This window comes from Molothrus aeneus, chromosome 3 (assembly GCF_037042795.1).
Source record: "Molothrus aeneus isolate 106 chromosome 3, BPBGC_Maene_1.0, whole genome shotgun sequence".
Classification (NCBI taxonomy): Eukaryota; Metazoa; Chordata; class Aves; order Passeriformes; family Icteridae; genus Molothrus; species Molothrus aeneus.
Window position 1 is genome coordinate 18,683,468 of NC_089648.1, and position 22,588 is coordinate 18,706,055.

A 22,588-nucleotide genomic window follows, 5' to 3' on the forward strand; every position below is an offset into this window, starting at 1 on the left:
TAAAGAAGGAATGAGAAGAAAATAAACTTTGGTCAGTAACTCGTATTCTTACAAGAAACTTAACAGAATGTCCATAGTTTCATGAGAACTTCCTCTGAAGTTTCTCCTAGAAATGAGTGAGGGATGATTTGATATAGGCTCCTCCTTAATGAAAAAGGAGAAAAATAGGTACAAATCCTGGCTCTGGAGTCCAAAAGATGGAAGGACTTGCAATATGATTTTAGATAAGTGTTGACAAATAAAAATTCTGCCAGTGTTACTCTAGAATAGATAAGACAGAGAACTGTACAGTGTAGTTCAACTCAAAATTACATTATAATTCTAGAAAGAACAAATTGTAAACAAATTTTTGAAATTAAAAATATCTTATGCTTTCTTTGTGCGAGAGGCAGGGCCAGTTTCATGTATTCATGTGCATTATGTTATGTTCCACGTTATGCTGCTTTATGGAGTTCTAGAGATGTGAAAACCTCAAAGGCAGTCTAATCTGAGTGCACAAGTGTATCAATCTCTCTGTCCATCAACAAGTAAATTTCCATAATGTTGATGTTGTAATAAAACCCAGCCATTTCATAAATGCATTCCTTCTATTTCTGACAATTCCTCATGTTTTTTACAATGCACAGTTGTAATAATTTTTATATGCAAAAATGTTTATGAACAGTGAGGTTATACTTGTCCAGAGCCAATGTGATGGCTAATGAAAATATGAGGAGAATCTTTCTTTCACCTGGCTCAATATTCCACATAAGAAACACAGTGGGCCACCTTGGAGCCAAAGTAGTTGGCAGCAACTTAGCCCAATGACAGGAAAAATCTGTTTGGCTGAGGGCCTACACCTAATCCTCACTAAACATCTGTTAGATTTCATAAGAAGAATGTTGAAGGTGATATACATATTAGTTTTCAAATGTACCCCAGTAAAGGGATTACTGCAGTGATTCTTGATTGCACTTGGCAACTCATGCATTTTAAAAATTGAAACAATAATAAGATCCATTTGTCCAAATTAGCTCAACAATTAATTTTTAACTTTTTTAAACTGAAAAGATGGATTTTTTTACCTGAAAGACATGTATTTCTGTGAACTCTGGAATACAGGACTGAAATTAGCAAAATATCAATATATCAGTTGCCAGATAAGAGCTCACACAGACCAACTTTGACATATTTTGATGTACCTGAAGTCGTACTGCTCATCTTACCTGTTAAAGAGCACAAAAGTATTTCTTGATTCAAATATCTATGCAGTACGCAAGCTTTATGGTTTTCAATAGTTTTTAACCTAAACTAAATACTAGAGAATTTGATCAACATGTCAAATTACTAAAAACCAAATATTTTTGTAGTCTTCCAAAGTAAGGTATACCCAGAAGAGATCTATAGTGGGTGTGGAGAAATAAAATACAAAGCTCCAACCAATCCATGCTCACAGTGAAGGAGGAATACCACTTGCTATCTTGTTTTGTTGGCACACATCAAAGGTCCATCTAAGTAACAAGTTATGAGACATGGTCTAGGTTCAGGCAAGGAATGAAGAGTGATAGAACAATTATGGACAGAGAAGCAAGTTCTGATTTTGCAGTTCATCCAGTGATACGGATTTTAAACCAGAGAAATTATGGCTTCACTTATTTTCCAAGATTTAGTCTAGTCTTCCTAGGATTCTACCTTTTCAAGAAGAGAGAATATTTCAAGGATTTCAGATCAAGACACCATTGAAGCTATAACAGAATGTTTAAGTCTGGCTTTGCTGAGTTGTGACCTAACTTTCTGCACAGAATACACTTAAATGAATAATAATGAGAGATCAGAGATAGATGACTATCAGTATGGTTCATTATAGGTAACAATGTAATGCACAAGAAATAATGTTATGAAAAAGAGGATATAGTACCAGCTGTACTGTGGAAGAATAATATACTTATTAACCAGCATAAAAGAAGCTGGATAATCCTGTTTTTTTTTCATGTATAACTTGCATATGCTGCTCTATGTAGCAGTCTTTGCCATGTGATTTAGACAAGATTTCTAGAAATACTGGTTTACGAGACTCCCTTATATTTCTGTGCTTGAGAAAGCAAAGATTTGTCTGAGATGTTCTGAATGGCAAACCCTGCATGGATTTTGTCCAATAGCTTTCATTTACACTGAGAGAGTAATGATCTTGGTCACCCAGCATTTCATCTGTTTGTTTCCACTGTTATCTGAGTAATGGTCATGGATCAGGATATCAAATCCACTAGAGGGAAATAATTACCGCTATTTTAGAGAGGTTTCAGCTTAAGTACAGGGAAAGACAACAGATGTATAGGAGAAATAGAGTGAGAACATAGAGTAAGAAAAGTTCTAGACAGAAACCTGACAAGCTATTGGTTCTCTTCTGTAACTATGAAAAGGATCTGCTTTATTGTATCCACACCAGTATCTTTCCCAATTAATATTCATAGTATGGCTCATGAAACTTAAATCCAGATTTGCCCTTGCATTCATTGTCAATAATCCATATTCAAAACAAATTATAAAAAGAAAATTTTGGTTAGCTTGTGTATACTAAGGAAAAATAATCTAGTTCAACAAACCCTATTTAAGGCATAATAATTTACAAGTTCTGAGCATAGGTGAAGAGCCAAATCTATTTTTCTTAAACTAGTACAAACCCAGAACACACCTAATGAATTCAAAGAAATTATTCTGAATTCATAACAGTGTAAATGAGAACAGAATGTGGTGCAACATGAATAGGCATAGGATAAAGAGAATGATAACTGATAAATATATTTGATAATGGAGGGGAACCTACACTCAAAGAAATAGTTTAATTAGTGCCACAAACTTTCTGCAAATAAAAGAATAGTAAATGAATGCTTTACCACATGGAGCTTTTATCTTTACCTGACAAGCTCGTTATTCACAGAAACAGCATTCAGGTATTTCTTCAGTGCATAAAAATTATGGATATACTTGCGAACGTAATAGCCTCGCCACGTTTTCTGGATCTGGAGGAAAGAAATACTTTCTTAGTATATTTCAAATCAAAATTTTGCATGCATATTAGATATATGTACTAGATCCCAAGTACCTCTTTCCTTAAAAGTGATACCAAGTAGAAATACTGATAAATTTCAATGAAGAAATTAGTGTAGGTTGTAACATATTGTAGCACTGAGTCACCCCTCTACCAACATCTACTGCTACATTTTCACCTTTGTGCTCTGCAAAGGTCTAAACTGAATAAAGGCCTTCCCAGGAACTCAATGAATCAGACTTCCTGGAAAGTTAATTTACAAATTGCAGTTCTTTCATCTCCAATGTAAAATGATTCATGTCTATTTGTTCCACATTAGTTTCATTCTTCTCAAGAAATACTATTCTCTTGCATAACAGAAAAAGCCTAACCTAGAGAAAGCCTAACCTGGAGAAGAAAAGCTCTTTATCTGTAGCTAGTTATAAAGTTGTAGTATGAATAGAAATTAGGCAGCATCGTCCAACAAAAAGGGTTAATATTTTGGTGCATTTTGAAAAGTGTCATTTGGAAAAAAAAAAAAAAAAAAAGACAAAGAAAAAATAAAAGAGGAGAAAAAAAATACTTAGTCTACCCAACTTTCCCCAAGAACAGATTTAAACTGAAGGTTTAAATGTTTTTAAACCTTCTGATACTTGAAAATTCTAATCATGATGTTTCTGAAATCATTACCTGTTTACCAGCTATCTGCTTTTTGGCATGGCAAAGTGAGCATTAAGAATGGACAATTAAGCATTGGAATGGGCTGCCCAGGGAGGTGCTGGAGCCACCATCCCTGAAAGAGTTTGAGAAACAAATGAACATGGCACTTAGTGCCATGGTCTAGCTGACAAGGTGGTGATCCGTCAAAGGTTGGACTCAATGACTTTAGAGGCCTTTCACAACCTAAATGATTCTGTTATTCTGTAAAAAAACAAAGGAGTTCAGGACAGGTGGGCATGCCTCAAAACAGAGATCTTGAGGGCACAGGAACAGACTGTCCCTGAGTGCTGAAAGATCAGTCATTGGGGTAAATGTCCAGCCTGGCTGGGCAAGGAGGTTTTGGAGGTACTTAGGAATAAAAAGAGGATGTATCAGCGTTGGAAGGAGGGTCAGGTCTCTAAGGAAGTATTCAAGAAGGCTGCTGGAGCATGCAGAAAAAAAATTAGGGAGACCAAAGCTCATTTTGAACTTAGAATGGTGACTTCTGCAAAGGATAATAAAAAATGTTTTTACAAATACCTTAATGCTAGAAGGAAGGGTAAGACCAGCCTTTGTTCTTTATTGGACAAGGGAGGGAAGTTAGCATCTGCAGATGAGGAGAAGGCAGAAGTGCTTAATGCCTACTTTGCCTCAGTTTTTAGTGGGAAGATGACTTGCCCTCAAGACACCTGCCTGCCTGGAATGGTTGATGGTGTCAGGGAGCAGAATGGTCCCCCCATTATCCAAGAAGAGGCAGTCAAAGAACTACTGAAATGCTTGGATGTTCATAAATCTATAGGACCAGACGGGATCCACCCCAGGGTATTGAGAGAGCTGTCAAATGAGCTTGCAAAGCCACTCTCCATCATTTACCAACAGTCCTGGCTCACTGTGAGGTGAGGTTCCAGATGACTGGAAGCTGGCCAGTGTGACACCCATTCACAAAAAGGGTGCAAAGGATAATCCTGGTAATTATAGACCAGTCAGGCTGACCTCAGTACCTGGCAAGATAATGGAACAGTTTATATTAAGTGCCATCACACAGAATTTACAGGATGGCCAGGGTATCAGACCCAGTCATCATGGGTTTAGGAGGGGTAGGTCATGTTTGACCAACCTGGTCACCTTTTATGACCAGGTAACCCGCCTAGTGGATGCAGGGAAGGCTGTAGATGTTGTTTATTTGGATTTCAGCAAGGCCTTTGACACTGTCTCCCACAGCATACTCCTAGACAAGCTGGCAGCCCGTGGCTTGGACAGGAGCACTCTTTGCTGGGTTAGGAACTGGCTGGATGGCCGGGCCCAGAGAGTGGTGGTGAATGGTGCTGCATCCAGCTGGCAGCCAGTCACCAGTGGTGGCCCTCAGGGGTCTGTGCTGGGGCCAGTTCTGTTTAATATTTTTATTGATGACATGGATGAGGGTTTAGAGTCTTTCATTAGCAAATTTGCAGATGACACTAAGCTGGGAGCGTGAGTCGATCTGTTAGAGGGACAGAGGGCTTTGCAGAGGGACTTGGAACGGTTGGATGGATGGGCAGAATCTAATGGGATGAAGTTCAGTAAGTCCAAGTGCCGAGTCCTGCACTTTGGCCACAATAACCCCCTGCAGCATTATAGGCTGGGGATGGTGTGGCTGGACAGTGCTCAGGAGGAAAGGGACCTGGGCGTGCTGGTGACAGTCTGCTGAACATGAGCCAGCAGAGTGCTCAGGTGGCCAAGAAGGCCAATGGCATCCTGGCTAGTATCAGGAATAGTGTGGCCAGCAGGAGCAAGGAGGTCATTCTTCCCCTGTACTCGGCACTGGTGAGGTCACACCTGGAGTATTGTGTCCAGTTCTGGGCCCCTCAGTTTAGGAGGGACATTGAGATGCTTGAGCGTGTCCAGAGGAGAGCAACGAGGCTGGTGAGGGGCTTGGAACACAAGCCGTATGAAGAACGACTGAGGGAGCTGGGGTTGTTCAGCCTGGAGAAAAGGAGACTCAGAGGTGACCTTATCACTCTCTTCAATTTCCTGAAGGGTGACTGTGGTGAGCTGGGGGTCGGTCTCTTTCTCTGGGCAAGAACAGACAGAACAAGAGGACACAGTCTCAAGCTGCGCCAAGGGAGATACAGGCTAGAATTAAGGAGGAAGTTTTTCACAGAAAGAGTGGTCAAATACTGGAATCATCTACCCAGGGAGGTGGTGGAGTCACCATCCCTCGATGTGTTTAAAAAAAGACTGGATGGTGCCATGATCTAGTTAAGGTGTTAGAACATGGGTTGGACTCGATGATCTTAAAGGTCTCTTCCAACCTAGAAATTCTGTGATTCTGTGAATTAGGTAAAAAGCTAGCAGGACTGCCATTTGTTGAGTTATATTTATCCCTGTGCCACGACATGTAGAGCTGAAAGGTGTAGGCTGCTCTTGCTCCTGATTCTCCTCGCCATAAGAGGTCAGTGTACTCTGGATGTCTACATCTGAAAAACAGACTAACCATCTTTTCCTCTCTTCTCAGGGTCTAGCTCCTCCATATTTAAATCCTTCCATCCTTGAACTTATTATTAATTTTCCTGCAAAATAGTCTTTACTTCATTGCATTTTGTCTCCTTTTTTCTCAATATTTTTCTACTTTAATATCCCAATTTCTATCTTCTAGTCTGCAGTAGCTTCATTTGCTACAATATCCATCTCTTTGACCTTTACAGCTTTGAAATCTTAAAAGACATAACAGCTGTAAGGCAGAATCTACATTTAAAAAGCAAGAAGTTGGAGGCTTTACTATCCAGAAGCAAGTATCATCTCTATCTCCTTATCTAAATGAATAGAAAAGTAAAATGTTGCAATGTACTAAGAGCTCTCCTTTTCCTGTCAGCCCCTAGCTACCAGACTTTTCAAGAAATTATACACTTCATTGTATCTATAAGGAACTTTTTTTTTTTTAAATCAACCTTTCTCTTTCCAGAACCAAGGGATGACTTTTTAAGTGGAGTGAAACCCGTGTTTGTGCTATTTGGCTTTTTTTCTTAGCCTACCTCTTTCTAAATAAGTACCTAAAAAAAAAAAAAAATAAAAAGGGGAAGGAAAACCATGTCATGGCTTTTGTGTTTGATTCAGGAAGAAGGTAAATTTAAAAAAGCTGCCAATTGCCCAGATTATCAGTAACCATTACACTCAGTAATTTCAGAATATTTATCATCAAGTCTTGGGAGTGCTCTTCAGTAACAGGCAAAACTCTCTCTGCTCCTAGGAGTTCCAGCACAGTCTAATTCTGTACCACTGTGACAACAGACAAAAGTATGCAATTTTTCCACCTCCAGACTTTTACCGGAGCCATCTAAAATGACACCAACTAAGGCAGGGCTGAAAATTTCATACTTAGGCACCATTTTGCATTCTCAAACCCCCAAACACTATTCTTCAAAGTAAAAAACAACATTTGGCCTCAACTGATGGCACCTTGGGGTACAGTTATAATTATCCTTTTATGCAAGATTTAACAAGAGAATAAGAATCACAGAAAAGCTCTCAGTAATTCTTTATGTGTTAGTTATTAAGAATAACAAAATATTAACTTCCAGTGTTAAAATGTTCTTCTATTTCCCCTTTGTGCATCAGCATGGAATTTCCTCCCTTCCCAAATAAGACTTAAAACGAATTTCAAAAGTTGTATTTTTTTTACCTATGTGTTATTTGTTTATGATTGGCTTTGTTCGGTTTGGGGTTTTTTTTGGTTGCTTTTTGTTGTTGTTGTTTTGGTTTGCTTTGCTTTGCTTTGCTTTTGGGTTTTTATGGTTTTGGTTTTTGGGCTTTTTTGGGATTTTTTTTTAAGTGAAAAGGGTTTGGACCTCTACATATTCTTATAATATGAACAAATAAGAGTTCTGGGAACAAGAAAGGTTCTGGACATGCTGCTTTGCACTAGGTGATAGTAAATTTCATATTCTTTGCAACACTACTTTCTCATACACAAGCTTATTGGGTTAAAAAGGAATAGAGAAAGAGCAGAGAATGAGTATGCCTTCAGAGATCTGGGATTAAGCAAAATCCTTTGCATGCGAATAAGGATCTTAGCTTTATTTTTTTGTTTGGCTTCAAAATTTCTCAACAAGAGCAACTTGGCTCCCATATAGCCATGTGCTCATTAATGCAGGATTATGGTCCCTTTGAAACTCTTTCTGACAGTCTTCACCTCACAGTTATAAATGCAGAACTGGATATTTCTGGGTTAAAGGATCAAAACTCAAACTGAAAGACAAAAGGCTCAAATAGTATAAAGCTATAATTACCTCCAATGGGCTCCATTTACCAATTAAATGCTGCACTCTACCTTTATTTACACCATTCTCTGTTTAGAATGAACTCACTGATTTCAACTGAATGAAACCTAAGTAAGAAAAACTGCATTGTGTCTCAGATTATTTTATGCCTGACTTCTGTTTCCCTAATACTGTTTGCGAGTAACCCCAAAACTGAAGATTAATCTTTTTAGAAAAGACCATTTTTAAAAAGCCTTCCGATGATGCTCATATTTTCAATTTGAGAGTCCTAAATTTTTGCTTTTATAAAGAAGTATAATGTTATGACTGCATTTCTTTTTAATTCCAAGGTGAACATTTAAAAAATTCTTGAAAAAGAAGAGACAAGTGTGTGTATGCCCTTCAAAGTAATTAGCAAGTTTCAACAGTGATTGGTACAAAACAATTATTGTCATTGATCAGCACTGAACAGATAATTTTAAACAAAGTCATTGTGTGCTCAGCAGATTACAGCTTGTTAACGGGCAAGTTCTAAATGACCTCTTAAGCTAGTCAAATCAATGATGCATATTCCTCATTAAGTAACATCAAAATGTAAGTGGTCTTATAAATAATGTTTATTTTAAGCACTAAAACAAATGGCAAAACCTTGATATATCAAAAGCCATCTGCTCGTGGAATTTTTTTTTGCCATAGGATTACTTCTGTTGCTGAAAATTTACAGGAACCTTAAATCTTCTAAGTGAGAGAATCATATTTTGCCTCAAAACTGAAACCAATTTAAACAAGATCTCTGATCTAATTTTAAAAGGTTAAACTGATAGCTCTGATTACAACCAAATGCAATCCAGAAGGACAAGATATGTAGACTGGCTTCAAAACTATGAGCATGTGTATGCCCTCGATACTTCAAATACCAAAATTGAAACTGCCTTTCTAAAGAGTGACTATAAACTGAAATAAATAGTCAATAACACCATAAGACAAAACAAAGTGCTTAAATAGAAGAACATACACAGTTATATTTTTAGAACACTGAGTTATATTAATAATGAATCAAGCTCATGATGAGTGAATATAAGGAACTGTTGGCTTAGGAAGCCTGAAGTTTGAGCACACATCATCTGTGCAGAAATGCAACAGGCCTGATTTGCTATTGGACCTTGATTAGCTCTTCAAGAAATACAGGACAGAAAAAAACCACAAAAGCATTCAGTGCTTCAGACTGGTAGCATTTAAAGTCTCCTCTGCAGATATGGCTGCACTAGATTTAGATAGAGGAAAATCAGATTCTGACATTTGCAACTAAATAAAGATCTGTTCTATTGTTTTCTACTGATTTAAATTTCCATTAAAGAAAAGGACATGACTGAAAAAATGGTACTTTGAAGATTTATATCACCTAATGATTCAACATTATATTTCCATTACAAATGAATGGGAACACATTCAATTTCTTTTAAAAATGAAAGTCCAAATGCAAAACTCCACTTGACTAGAATACATAATTACCTCTGAAATTTGGTCTTCAAATATCTTCTGGAAGTACAGAGGCAACTTTTAAGAGCTGGCTTACATCTTACGTTTTCTCACTGATCTCAGCTGCGTGAGTAAATAGCATTTATCTACTGCGGAATACTTTCAAACTAGCTAAGTAAGGAATGAACTATAACAACAACAAAAAGGTACATTTGTGAGGTATTAAACTGCTGTTAAATACCTTCAGCTCTTTAACACGCACCAAATATAAGATTCTACTTTGTGCATTTGAGAGAACTAGAACTAAGCAAAACACCTGACGAGTACAGGTCTCTTGACTCTGAGTCATTCTGGACTCAGAGAGGCCACAAAATTAAAATCCATCCCGAGAATCTTCTTACTCTATATGAGTTTCCCTGTGTTAATCCCTGGGTTAATCTCCATTGTCACCATATTCCTACATTTGGTAGAATTCAAAAGGTAAGGTGCCCGGCTTAAAAGATACAGGCTTCTAATGTAAAGCAGTTTTATATCACAAAATGAAAAAAAGAAGCAACATAAAGAGACCTAATCACAAAAATTATTTTATGTTTTCCCCATATTTGTTTTACATATTTGTTCAAGTGCAGTTTCAAAGTTCAGGAAAAAAAGCTACTTTCTAGTTATATATGTTTTGCAGTTTCACCCACAACAAACTTCACTGGCTGTCGATTCATTGAAGTTCAAGGTCTGTTTATACATTTCTTCATCTAGCAAAATTCACTCTTAATATCACCAATGAGTTCAGTTCCACCTCTGTGTTTAAGCAATGAAATTGTCCTGTGCTCTCTAACTCTTGAGATCCAATACAGCAAATGTCATACACTAACAAGAGAAAAAGCACAGCCACTTAAACAAGCTTAAAAGCCCTGTAGTTTGTCAGAATTGCAAATATATGTCTACTTTTGCAGAACAAATGTTCTTACATTTGTAAGAACACTGGCAGATAGAATGTTGGGGGGTTTTATCAGTATCACACATGATAAGGTCCAATGGACATTTAAATGGGGCAAGACACATTGATATACCTCAAATTCAGCTGCAGTTTTCAAATACAACCCTGACGACTTAGTGAAACTTTAATTTTTAACTATGTACTATTTCCTGCTGTTGCCATCAGCATATCAATCAAGTGTATATTATTCTGCTTTGCTCATTTTATTAAAAGCAAATTCGGAGCACAATTGACTTTTCATTTGTTTAACAAGTGAAGAAATATTTACCCTGACAGCCATTTCATTGTAGAATTTCTCCTTCTTAATAAAATATGCTCTCTGTGAATAAAAAAAAAAATATGGCACATATTTCAGTTACACAAAGACAGTCCTGCTATTTTTACATATAAAAGATAAGAATCTTTATACATAATACATAATAAGAGTTCTAGGCTAAGAGAGAATAAAATCAAACTTTGTATTGAAGAGATAGGCTTCCTAATACATAATGCAGGCTTAACCAGAAAAATCTATGGTAGTCAAACTAGGAGCTAATGGAGATATATGATCATAAAATGCTCTCCGCTGAGTTTGATAATCAATGGTGCTCTACTGAGAGTAGAATAACAAAGCAGAAATATTCACAAGTGCTGGTGACATGTAGTATTGTATGATTTATTCACTGGGGTTCTTTTAGCCAAAACTCACAGAAACATAAAAGGAATTCATATTTCAAGATGTCTGGTTTAATGAAAAATTCAGAGAAATGCTGTCTTCAGTCGAAATCGTTCAAGGATACGGATGCAGTGATGGAGCAAAATTGTGCCTTCCAACCATCTGTACTAAATGTTATGTACTTAGCTGCCTCCTGAGTAATCGTTGGGAATTTTGTTTCATTTAATATGCATTTTAACATCATAAAATCATAAATACAATGATACCATGTTACAGTGAATCCCCTGATATAGAAAACATTTCCTGAAGTCCTGGTTTCCTTCCAATAAAGTAGAATTCCTCTCATAGTGAACGAATCCCCTATTATACTAAGCAATCACTTGGCAGCATAGGTTATTTTAATGGATACATCACTTTAAACTAAGCTTTCACATCTGTTCCGCCCTCTAATTACAAATGCAAAATGAACATAATTCACAATTGTATCATAAAAAGTAAAATATAAGTACTTTGAATGCAAGAGTATGTCCTTTATTTAGCACAACATGCAGCTTTTATGTGTTTCTCATGTTTTAGACACAAATCAAAGGCAAAAGTGCTTTCCCCTGATATAGTGATTTTCTCCCCCATGGCAAACAGGAATTCACTATAAAAGGGTTTCACTGTAATTAGTGTTATTTGAATTGCCTAGTCTGATCCAAAGCAAATTGTCTGTGGAGAGCAGCAGGACTGGATTATTTATCAACAGTCTGGGCAATTAAGAAACAGTTGGCTGCAATATGTTATTTACAAATGAACACAATGATGCTACTTCATTTTAAATTCTCTTTCTTCATTACATTAAGCAAGGCATAATTCCTGCAGTTTAATTAAGGTGCATTTTAAATGCTCACTTTAATATCATACCAATCTACTAATAATTGAAACAGTACAAAAGATATTTCTTCTATGAAAGAAAACTGCAGAATTGTTAAAGTTCGAAGAAGTTTCACACGTACGTGTGGATGTGCATACATACACATAGATATATACATATATATATAGTATGCATTCAAGGGAAAATCTACCCCAAATGTACAAATTAGAATAAATAATGGACTGTCTTCCTTCCCTTTATTCTCCATAGGTACTTACTGAGTGATACTAACTGTAGATAGCTAATAATGGACTGAAAAAATGGTTGCCTGACTTAAGTATATCCCTCAACTGCTTGGTTAAATTGATACAATTTTGGGTTGCAGCTCATCTTTTCTTTCTTTGGAAGGGAACGTAAGAGTTACCACACTACCAAATAGATAAAATACATTTTAATGGAAGCTTAAAACGTTCCTAAGCTTAAAAACATTCATCAGACTTCTGTCCATCAGTGATTAAACGAAACAATTTTACACCTTTTTGTTTATTCTTCTCATATTTGAAAGCTGTGAGCACCTAGGTCTGAATGCATCCCATTTCACTGAAGAACATAATAAATCGGACACCTTACATCATTAATGCTCTTTATATCATCCATACTGAGGGACAATGTGGGACCACTTTGACTCTGAGCTTGGCCAGGTATTGAAGAACGCCCCCTAGTACTTACAAAAACAGTCAATGGCAACTAAGGTCTGATCTTGCACACCCCACATTCCTCACAGTAAGGTGTGAGGAATCCAGGCCTTACCCTACCACCACTTAAGAGGGTCACCCAAAACAAGAAGGAAGTTACACATTCCTGCTTTTACTCAACTCTTGCTCTAAATCACAAGTCTCTCCAATGCAGAACTTCTCATGCAACTGCCCTTCAACTTTATTCTTGCACCAAAAGCCAAAGGCTGTGTCACCATCTAGGTTCTTTTACAAATGTATTTGCCCTCTGTTTTCTAATCCTGATTCGAAAATTCCACTATTACAAATGATAGAGAAGGTGTTCATTGCTATTCACAAAAACAATGTGTCATAATTTAGTGCTTCAACACAAGTCTACATTTATGTGCTCTCCTAATAAGCAAAAGATTCTTTCCAGAACTGGGGCCTGCTTGTCCAGAAGACACTTTTCTTATGTTTAAGTGGAATTTCATGCAGTTCAGCCCATGCCCTATGGATTGCCCCTCATTTTTCACTAAGTGCCAATTCAAACGTGACACTGCCTCGTTGACTCTCTGGAAAGAATTACTTTCCCATCTCATCCATGTGACATCTCTACTTCTGAGCCAGGATGTCTTTGTCATGAATTCTGACATTAGTATACAGGCCTTCCTACCAGCTTACCTTAAGCATAGGTTTTCAAAATATATTTGAAGCCTTGTATACACAAACTTTTGTATACTTTCTCATTTTGCATTTAAAAACATGCTTGGGGATCATCTACAAATGTGCTCTGACTGGTGTCTTTTTAGTTTTAAAGAGTTAATACAAAATGACAAATTCAAAGAATTTGAAGAATCAGGGATCTGACTGAGTTTGAGAATGAGATCGAGGTTGAGAGAAGGAAGCAACACGTGGTCTAAATTGTGAATGTGATCATGGTGTACTTTGGGGGGTTTTGTAGAGCAAATAGGTATTTGCCTAATTCCTATTGGACTGGAACTATTTAAAACTGGTTATTGACTTGAAGCTAAATCACTTAGGGTGGTGCCAAACTACATAACATAAAATATTCACTTTTCTCAACTGCATCTCCTTCCAAAGTAAACTGAAAATATGGCCATCATGCATACCAACCTCATATAATAATGAAATGTTACAATTCCCCTTGCTTTAGCAAATGATTCCTTGGAATTGAGAAAATAGTATTAAAGAAACAATGATGCATAGTTTCTTTCATGTTCTGGTGTTTGCCTGGTTCTAAAATTTGTACCTTCCTGCAGGTCACGCAAACTTTCAGAATCCAACACAATCAATGTAACCAAGTTGTTAAGAAAACTGTAGGAGGGCAGTTCTTAATTTTAGCTTGAGATTAATTAGGAAACAAAGCTTTATATCAAATCACTTTTATTTACAATAGAAAGGCACATAACTTTAATCATATAAATGCCATCAGTAGTTGCAAGTTTTTTTTAGGTTTTTTTACCAAATATATCTCTTAACAATCAAAGGAAGAGGCTCTGGAGGAGAAGCAAATGAAATACTAGTGGTGATGCACATATGGACAGCCAATCTGATGAGCCTCAGCCTTTGTTATTTTCCGCATCAGTACCATTCACATTTCACAATTTTGAATATAATCATTAAAATGATTTATTATCAAGCAATCATGGGTATTTTGTGCATATGCTTTGCCTTGTTTGCTGGCAGCAGATACCAATCCAATCATTATCAGCAGACAAATTTTAAAGTGACCAGTGTATTTAAGGAACTATCATGCCAAATGCATCATTGTCTTTCATAGTCAGGAGTCATTACAACAGTTACTAGCAAGAGTTCATTGCCTGATCCTTTAACTTGAAAATTATATTATGCTGCTGAGATTTTGCTTTTTACATATTCTGTTAATTGAATAAAGATAGTAAAATAACAAATATAAGGTATTAACTCACACTTTAAGTCCACCCCAAAATACACTGAATACAGCAGTCCAAAGGGAGTAGAATGTGCCTTTTTATCTCATATTTGTGTGGTACTCAGGTTGGCTTCCAATCAAGCTGTTCTATTTAGTCTTCTCCAATCAAAGTGATGGCAAAACAAAACAAAATGTAGTGTTTGAGAGGAAAAGATCATTTCCTGTGCTGATTGCTGTAAAATTTGTAAGCTTTCTAATGAGATTCTCTTCCTCTAGAGCCCTGGCTAGCACTGGATAAGTACTGGAATCCAGAAACTGGATGAATTCATCATCTCATTTAGAATGTGTGTATTAAGTTGCAGAATTTTTTGTCCTACATTGTTCCATGGACTTCAGATTTGGCAAGAATTTCAGTTATGTCTGTTTGAAGAACTAAATATTCATAAGGCTTTATTGATTAAAGACATATTTATTTTACTTTTCAGAATTGTATTCAAGAACAAAAAGCTGAGGAGAGCTTTATGCTGTTAGCTCTCTCAGGTCTGTGATTACAGGCAATCTGTTTGATCACGTTGATTTCTTCCTTCCCTTGTCCCAGTGACTGCACAGATCCTTTCTTTTCATTAACAAATTTTAATATAGATTATCATGTCTCTCTTCTACAGAAGCTTTCCTAGATTAAACAAACCTTCCTTATACTCAGAATAATATTCAGCTGAAGTCCTATTTTTTTCAAAACAGATCCCAATGCAACCATGCAGCTATCTGCTCTGTATTCAAGAATTACTTTTAGAAGATGAGTGAAAACCACAGACTGAAAGGATGGTTCATCATTTATCAGTTAAGCCAGTTAGTAAGTTGGAAGAGAGAAAATCTTTACACAGATTATTGATAGACTTGGGGAAAAAATAAATGATCTTTCAGGTATGCGAGTCTTGATACTTGAAAACATAATTTAGTAGGGTGTATGAACTTTGGTTGGTATTATATGGTTTATTTTAGCTCCTTTTTTACTTCTTTAATCATATGTTTTGACTTAAAAGCAGCAATTTAACAAAATCAAGAATAAATGACTAACAAGTTTAACAGTATTGTAAAACATTAATATAAATTGATAAATTAGTGAAGTAAATCACATATTTTATGTTAAATTATTTTCTTCTTAGTCCCCTAGACCTGATAGCAGAGGTTTTAGCTTGTGTGCTATCACACACATTCGCTCTCTTCAGGTCCATCACAGGAATTAGATCAACTACAATCTGCTTTGTGCCTTAAGGCAAGACCTCAAATACTTCTAGGTTCATTAAGTAAGAAATTTAAACTACTAAAACATAAAATAGCAATGTGTAGACACATTGGCTTATTTTATTTTCAAAATTAAAAGTTCTGCCAGAAAAAAGAAAAAAAAGGAAAAAAAAAAGAAAAAAAAAAGAAGCAGAATCTTGTAAAACTCCAATCCTGCAATTAGTATCATGTGGGCAGACTTCTGCATGAGCAGATCTCATTGCTGGTTTGGGGACCAACACTCCAGGGCTGCAAACACTTAAACACTGACTTATCTTGACTGTTAAGTGTAGGCTTGCTGAAATTAATAGTGGTTTTTATTGCAGTACAGTTAAGAGTGTGTCTGTGTGTATAAAAGATGGAGTTTCAGCTTTTTAATTTCATGATGAGTGAAGAAATTATTCATACATATTCTACAAAAAACCAAACAAAATTTTAAAAAGTACTTTTCTACCTCCACTACTTCTATGAAGTTTTTTCTTCTTAGATAACCTCTCCACCACTTCTGTATCAAAGTCGCCATTTTGCTCAGATATCTAAAATGAGACATATTAACAAAGTAATATGTTTTTCAGACTTCAGACTTATTAACTTCTAATGATAATAAAAATAACATACAGTGTACTATGCATCATACAAATGACCACTACAAGCATACTTTATGCATACACATGAATATATACATATACATATGCACACACACACACACATACACACACACACACACACACAAACACACCCTTATATACATATATTTATTCATACATACATACTTTTGGTTTTGGAAAACATGGGTTACTGTAAACTTACCTGTATACTATTAGAAAAGTTTAATGAAAAAGTCTTACAAATTTAATTTGCATAATAAATTGTTTCATTTTCATGGTTTTAACCAACAAATCTGACCAGTTCAGAATTTTTTCTGTCACATGCAACATTTTCACATACCATTATACCATTATACTATTTCATTATACCATTTTTAACTATTTGACAAAACCTACTGACACTTGAATTTTTAGATACTTTTTCACTTTTAGACACCTTTTTGCTCTTATAAAATTACACCTAGCTTAATTGTGAATGTTTACTTTGTCCTTAATGAATTAATTTTTCTATAGACATATATGTTGCTACTAAAAATTTCATAATTGATGTCACATAAACTTTTGCAGAAAATTATTGAATCATTACTTTGGGAAATGGAAAAAGCTGTACAAAGGATCATTCATACCACCTAACTATGGACATCAAACTTATAAGCTTGCACTGCACTCAGTGAAGGCAGTCTTTGGATAATTCAGAACACTGAGAATTGGCAACATTGAGCCTGCGGTCCTAAGTAAGCCAGAGACAATCAAAGAATTATAGAATCAATCAAGGTTGGAAGAAATCTTCAAGATGATCTTGTCCAATTATCCACCCAACAGCACCATAATCACCCCTAAATCATATTCCCAAGTGCCACATACAGACACATCTTGAACTTCAGGAAATGGTGACTCTGCCATCTTCCCAGGCAACTCATTCCAATGCCTAATAATTCTTTTATTGAAATTTTTTTCTAATATCTCATCTGAACCTCCTCTGATGCAGCTTAAGTACATTTCTTCTAAGTGCACATAATGACTGCTGCCTATCTTCCTACGGGGGAAATATTGGCCATTAAGTAGCAAATGTTATTTAAGCTAATAATTCTTTAGGTTTCATACAGTAGGTCTGGATGATGTACATTTAATTCAAACAGGCAAGAGGTCAAACTAGAAGGTGTAACAATCCCTCTCCCTCAACTGCCCTGTTTTATGAAAATACAGAAGTTTGAGCAGATGAGTTTGGCCAGCGGGGTTTATGACATAAAAAATGGAAGAAGGCTTTCTGCGAAAATGGACCAACCAGAGTTTCCAGGAAATTTGTAACAATGTTATAAAATCATGGAATCACTAAAGTTGGAAACTACCTCCAAGATCAAGTCTGGTGTTGATACATCATTTCCCAGAACAAAGCTGGTGAAGGGCCTTGAAGGGGAGTGGCTGAGGTCACTTCTGTTCAGCCTGAAGGAGACTGAGGAGAGACCAGTGCAGTCCACACCTTCCCAACAAGTGGAAGCAGAGAGGCAGGCACTGATTGCTCTCTGGTGACCAGTGACAAGGAGGGAGGGCTGCAGCTGTGTTGGGAAGATTTACGTTGGATATTAGAAAAAGTTTTTCACTCAGAGGGTGGTTGGGCACTGGAACAGGCTTCCCAGAGAACCAGTCACAGCCCAATTCTGCCCAAGTTCAAAAAGCATTTGGACACTGCTCTCATGCACATGGTATGACTCTTAGGAGTCCTGTGCAGGGCCATGAGTTGGACTTTGAAGACACTACCTTACAACTCAGGATATTCCATGTTTCTACATGAAAAGTCTCTGAAACAGCATATCCAGGGGACATCTAGTTATTTCTTTTTCTCCCACTCATAACAAGATTTCTTTAACAATACTGTGTATCTATTCCGTGCTTTCTAGCATCATGACTGTTTAATTGTGTTCAGTTCTAAAAGTAAAAAAATTGTTATTTCTTACAATGACACAGCATATATTTAGTTCTATTGAAAAACTGGGTAACAGTTATTGCCTTTTTTTTCCAAAATGCTCCAATTCTATTAAAATCAAGTAATACCATGAGAAATTTTGAGGAGAAATTCAATGCTGAAACATGGATTACAATAGGCTTGATATACTACCTCAGATAGGCTCGGACACGGCATGCTCGAAACCAGCGCTGGATCCTGACAGCAGCTTTGTACTTTGTTTTCCTGTCTTCATCTATAGCTCTGAAAAAATATAAAAGTAGTAATATTTCTCAGCATGGTAATGTAGAACCAAAGCAAAAATATTATTCTAAATATGTTTTATTGTTGCAGCTTGGGATCCTTTTCACCAGGTTTTTCACTTTTAATTCTGCATCAGTGCTAGTACAGAAAAATTTAATTTACATTAGTTGCATAGTATGCAGGTAACAAAGAATATTGCAGCTTGTAAGTTTTGGGAGTGGGTATTTCTTATTCCCATACAATACTTAGATACACGTCAGCATGTCACATGGACTTCTTCCATTGTACGTGAAATATGTGGATAATGCTTTAATGATAATTAGGCCTGAGTTACAATAAAAATCACATAACTGTATAAAATTGCGAATCTACAGTGTTTGTGACAAAGCTAAAAGTCATGTAAGGAAGACCATGAAACTAAAGGAGATTAAAGAAACATATTGTCAGTCTGGAGGAGACTTTTCACAGATTTCAGGAAGAAATTCTTACTATTATGAGTTTCAATGCTGAGGGGTAGAACTCAGCTATGAGATCTCCTCTCGCTTTTATTCTTCTTTTGTTTGTTTCAAAATGTCAGTAACTGACAAGTCTTTGAACTTAAAATTAAATTTTAATTTTCATTGATTTTTATTCTTTCCCATTTTTATTAGGAACATAGTCACCAAATTCTTTAATTTGTTACCTGACAAAAAATGACGTTTAGGTTACTATTAGTTGGTTTTTTTAATTAGCTCTCCTAACAGTTTCATGTCAACATTAATTGCCTCAGTAAATACCAACAAGATTATTGTTTATCTGATAAATTAGGATTATCCTCATTATATGTCTGAAAATGAAATTAATTGCAGATTTACTACCAGAGATCAAGAAACATTAGCTCCACTCATTTTATATCATCTGGTGCAGCATGTGCTCTCAAATCACATTAAATGGGCACAAATTTTCACTGTCTGATCTGCATCAGACATTCTCAGTGCCTCAAAACTCTGGGAAAGAAGCTTTTTTATCTAAAAATGAATAGTTTCCAAAACTGGCTAGAGAGTTTTCTTGTTCCTTTCCCACGCAGCTTCCTAGTCTTCAACAGGAAGCAGACACCTGCAGAATACTTTTCCTCAGAGGAAAATTATTTTGATCAAAAGGCTATGAGCGATTTGGCCCTGAACAGGCAGCCACAATTACAGCTTGGAAATGAGGGGGATTTGGGACTGGCCACGTCAGAGGTGCCAGCTCCAAACCCAGTCCTACGCACTTGGCAGTGACAAGAGTCTTCTAGAAGAGCAGAAGCCTTCTCCTCTCTTACTCCCTGATAGATTTTTCCTAGTTGCCATTCCGTCTTGCCTGTCCAGGACGAGAGAGATGTCCTTGTAAAGTTTATTGAAGCAAACCAACAATAGAGTTGTTTTTCTCACAGGATAGTTCAACAAACACTCCCAGCTGCCTTGCCAGCAAAAGTGTTTCAAGGTGGAAGTTTCTCAAGCAGATATCTGCCCTTTTGATCAGATTGCCCAGTTGTCATACTGCTTGAATTAAGCTCTTGAGAGTCACAGATACTTCACAAAGGCTGTACTGAAAGTTTAAAAGGCCTACTCAAGCACCTGACATACAGACACTACAGTAAATAAAAGTAGGTTCTTGAATGAGTAGAGTGATAAAATTGTGGAACACTTAAAAGAATGAATTAATGGAACTTGTATAATCTTATCCTTATGCTAAGGGTATTTCTCAAAATGCAGGCTCATGGTATTCTTGCACTGTGGCATCATTGGGCAAGTTCTTCTCTAGAAAGGTGCTTTCCCTAAATAGCCAGCTCAGGACATCTTATATGTCTCACATAAACAGAGCTATGCATAAAGCACAACAGGAATGTTATTAAGATCAGAAAAACATTACTAAGATTTGTTGCTCTGCTGGACCCTTTGAATGCTCTAATTTGCATTCCCAGCTGCAAATCTGAATTTTCTGAAACTAACAGATCATAGCCCATTCTTAAAAGGGAAACAATTCATTTTTGAAGAGCTCTGCCAAAAAAGAAATCCCCAAACAACAAGCATGCTGCCCTCCAATGGATTTCCAAGTCTGGCTCAGACTGCTCTTTCTAACCTGAAATATGTGAAATACAAGCATAGCCTCCTGCAACTGACATTTGTTTAGTGAACTGCTGTGCGTACAGCCACTAGAGTATGAGTGAAAGTTCAGGCAAAGAGCAGAAAAACACAACACTGTACATGCAAGCAGGACTTGATCTCTGTAACTTTCAGTGATGTTCAGGAGCTTTGTTATTCATGCTAATGATGTTGTAATTAGATTCAAAAATAAATGATTCATTAATTAGTGAAGGAAAAAAACCACAACTGTGCTAAACATGTTTGGTGGTTTTTTATGTTTGAGCTTTTTCATTACAGATACAGGAACAGTGCAGCTGAATAAAAGGATTTATGGGACAAATCTCTGCAATATTGAAGTCTTACAACTTTCAATTTCCAAAAACCTGGTCTGGGAAAAGTTGGCCACCACCATTCTGGGAGTCAGAAAACTCAGCACAAATCATCCCAGTTGGTGACTACAAGGGTAACAGATCTGATCTGATCTCTTTCAATTAACTTTAAAAATATATATATTTTTTTTAATATTAAAAAATAAGTAGTGTCTTTGCAAGAGGACAAACATCCAGGCACAGTCACAGATGTGAACCAAGAGAGCAGGGACTCAGTGCTGGGTCCGCATGTCGAGGGATGCTCAGGGAAGGGCAGCACCTCTAGGGCGGGACAGAGGCGGGGGGCTCCAGAGGCGGGACCGGGGGAAGGAGGTCGGCTCCCGAGGAGGGAGAGGGAGGAACTCGCGAGGCTCGGCGCGTTTCAGGATTTTACAGAGGCTCCTTTTCCCTCAAAATTATCGTGGGGCGGGGAAGACCGGGACACTCAGTGTTTTCTGTGTATAAACGGGACCCTTAAAGACGCTGCGCCAGGTCTCATCAGATCGCTGTGGAAATATTGGGGAAAAGGCGATGGGTTGGTGCTCTCGGGAGGGATTTTAAAGCGAAATAGTTTCACAGAATCGTATAATTACAGAGTGGGTCAGGCTGGGAGGGACCCCAGTGGGTCATCTGGTCCAACCCCCCTGCTCAGACAGGGTCATCCCAGAGCACAGGGCACAGGATTGTGTCCAGACCGTTCTTCAGTATTTCCAGTGAGGAAGACTCAACACTCTCTGTGGTCAACCTGTCCCAGTGCTTGGTCACCTGCACAATACAGTTGTTACTCATATTTAGATTGAACTTGCAGTGCATCCAGTTTCTGCCCATTGCCATTTGTCCTATTGCTTGGCACCACCGAGAAGAGCCTGGTCCATCGTCGTCACACTCTCCCTTCAAATACTTAGAGACACGGACGAGGTTCTCTTTCACTCGTCTCTTTTCGAGGCTCAACAGGCCCAGCTCCTTCAGCCTTTCCTCGTAAGAGGGGTGCTCCAGTTCCTTAATAATCTTCATAGCCTTCCACTGGACCTTCTGCAGGAGCTCCGTGTCTCCCTCGTAATGAGGAGCCCAGAACCGGACAGTTTCCAGGGGGGCGGCCTCCATCGCGTTGCCGGCGGAGAGCGGGGCCCGTCCGCCCCAGCCCAGCATAAGGCGGTGCATCCCGCCCCACCACCGGCACGGCCCAAGTACCTGTTCGTAAGGAAATACTCCTCCCGGAGTCCCGCCAGCCTCTCCTGAAGCCGGGCCAGGGCGGCCATGCTGGCTCGCTCCTCCCGCCCGCAAGACGCTGCCGCCATGGCAACGGGACCGTCCCAGTGCGCTCGAGCGCGGGGGTGTCGCTGCTCCCGGCGGCCCCGCAGGGCGGCACGGACAGGGCTCCGGGGGCAGCGGGCGCTCCGCCGGGCTGCACCCAACCCGGGGTGGGGGTGCTGGAGGGCACGCGGCGCCCCTGGGCAACGGCCG

At 37.8% G+C, this 22,588-nt stretch overlaps 1 protein-coding gene across 1 annotated transcript in view; it reads right to left on the minus strand.

Moving 5' to 3' along the window:
- Positions 1 to 22,414, minus strand: part of SPATA17 (spermatogenesis associated 17) — an 87,458-nt gene extending 65,044 nt beyond the window's left edge. The window contains exons 1-5 of the mRNA XM_066547839.1: positions 22,316 to 22,414; positions 18,562 to 18,651; positions 16,292 to 16,373; positions 10,683 to 10,733; positions 2,896 to 2,999 (exon numbers count right to left, since the gene is read on the minus strand). Of these exons, the coding sequence (XP_066403936.1) occupies positions 2,896 to 2,999; positions 10,683 to 10,733; positions 16,292 to 16,373; positions 18,562 to 18,651; positions 22,316 to 22,383 (395 nt within the window). The 5' untranslated portion in view covers positions 22,384 to 22,414. The remainder of the gene's footprint in view (positions 1 to 2,895; positions 3,000 to 10,682; positions 10,734 to 16,291; positions 16,374 to 18,561; positions 18,652 to 22,315) is intronic.
- Positions 22,415 to 22,588: the final 174 nt, after the last annotated feature.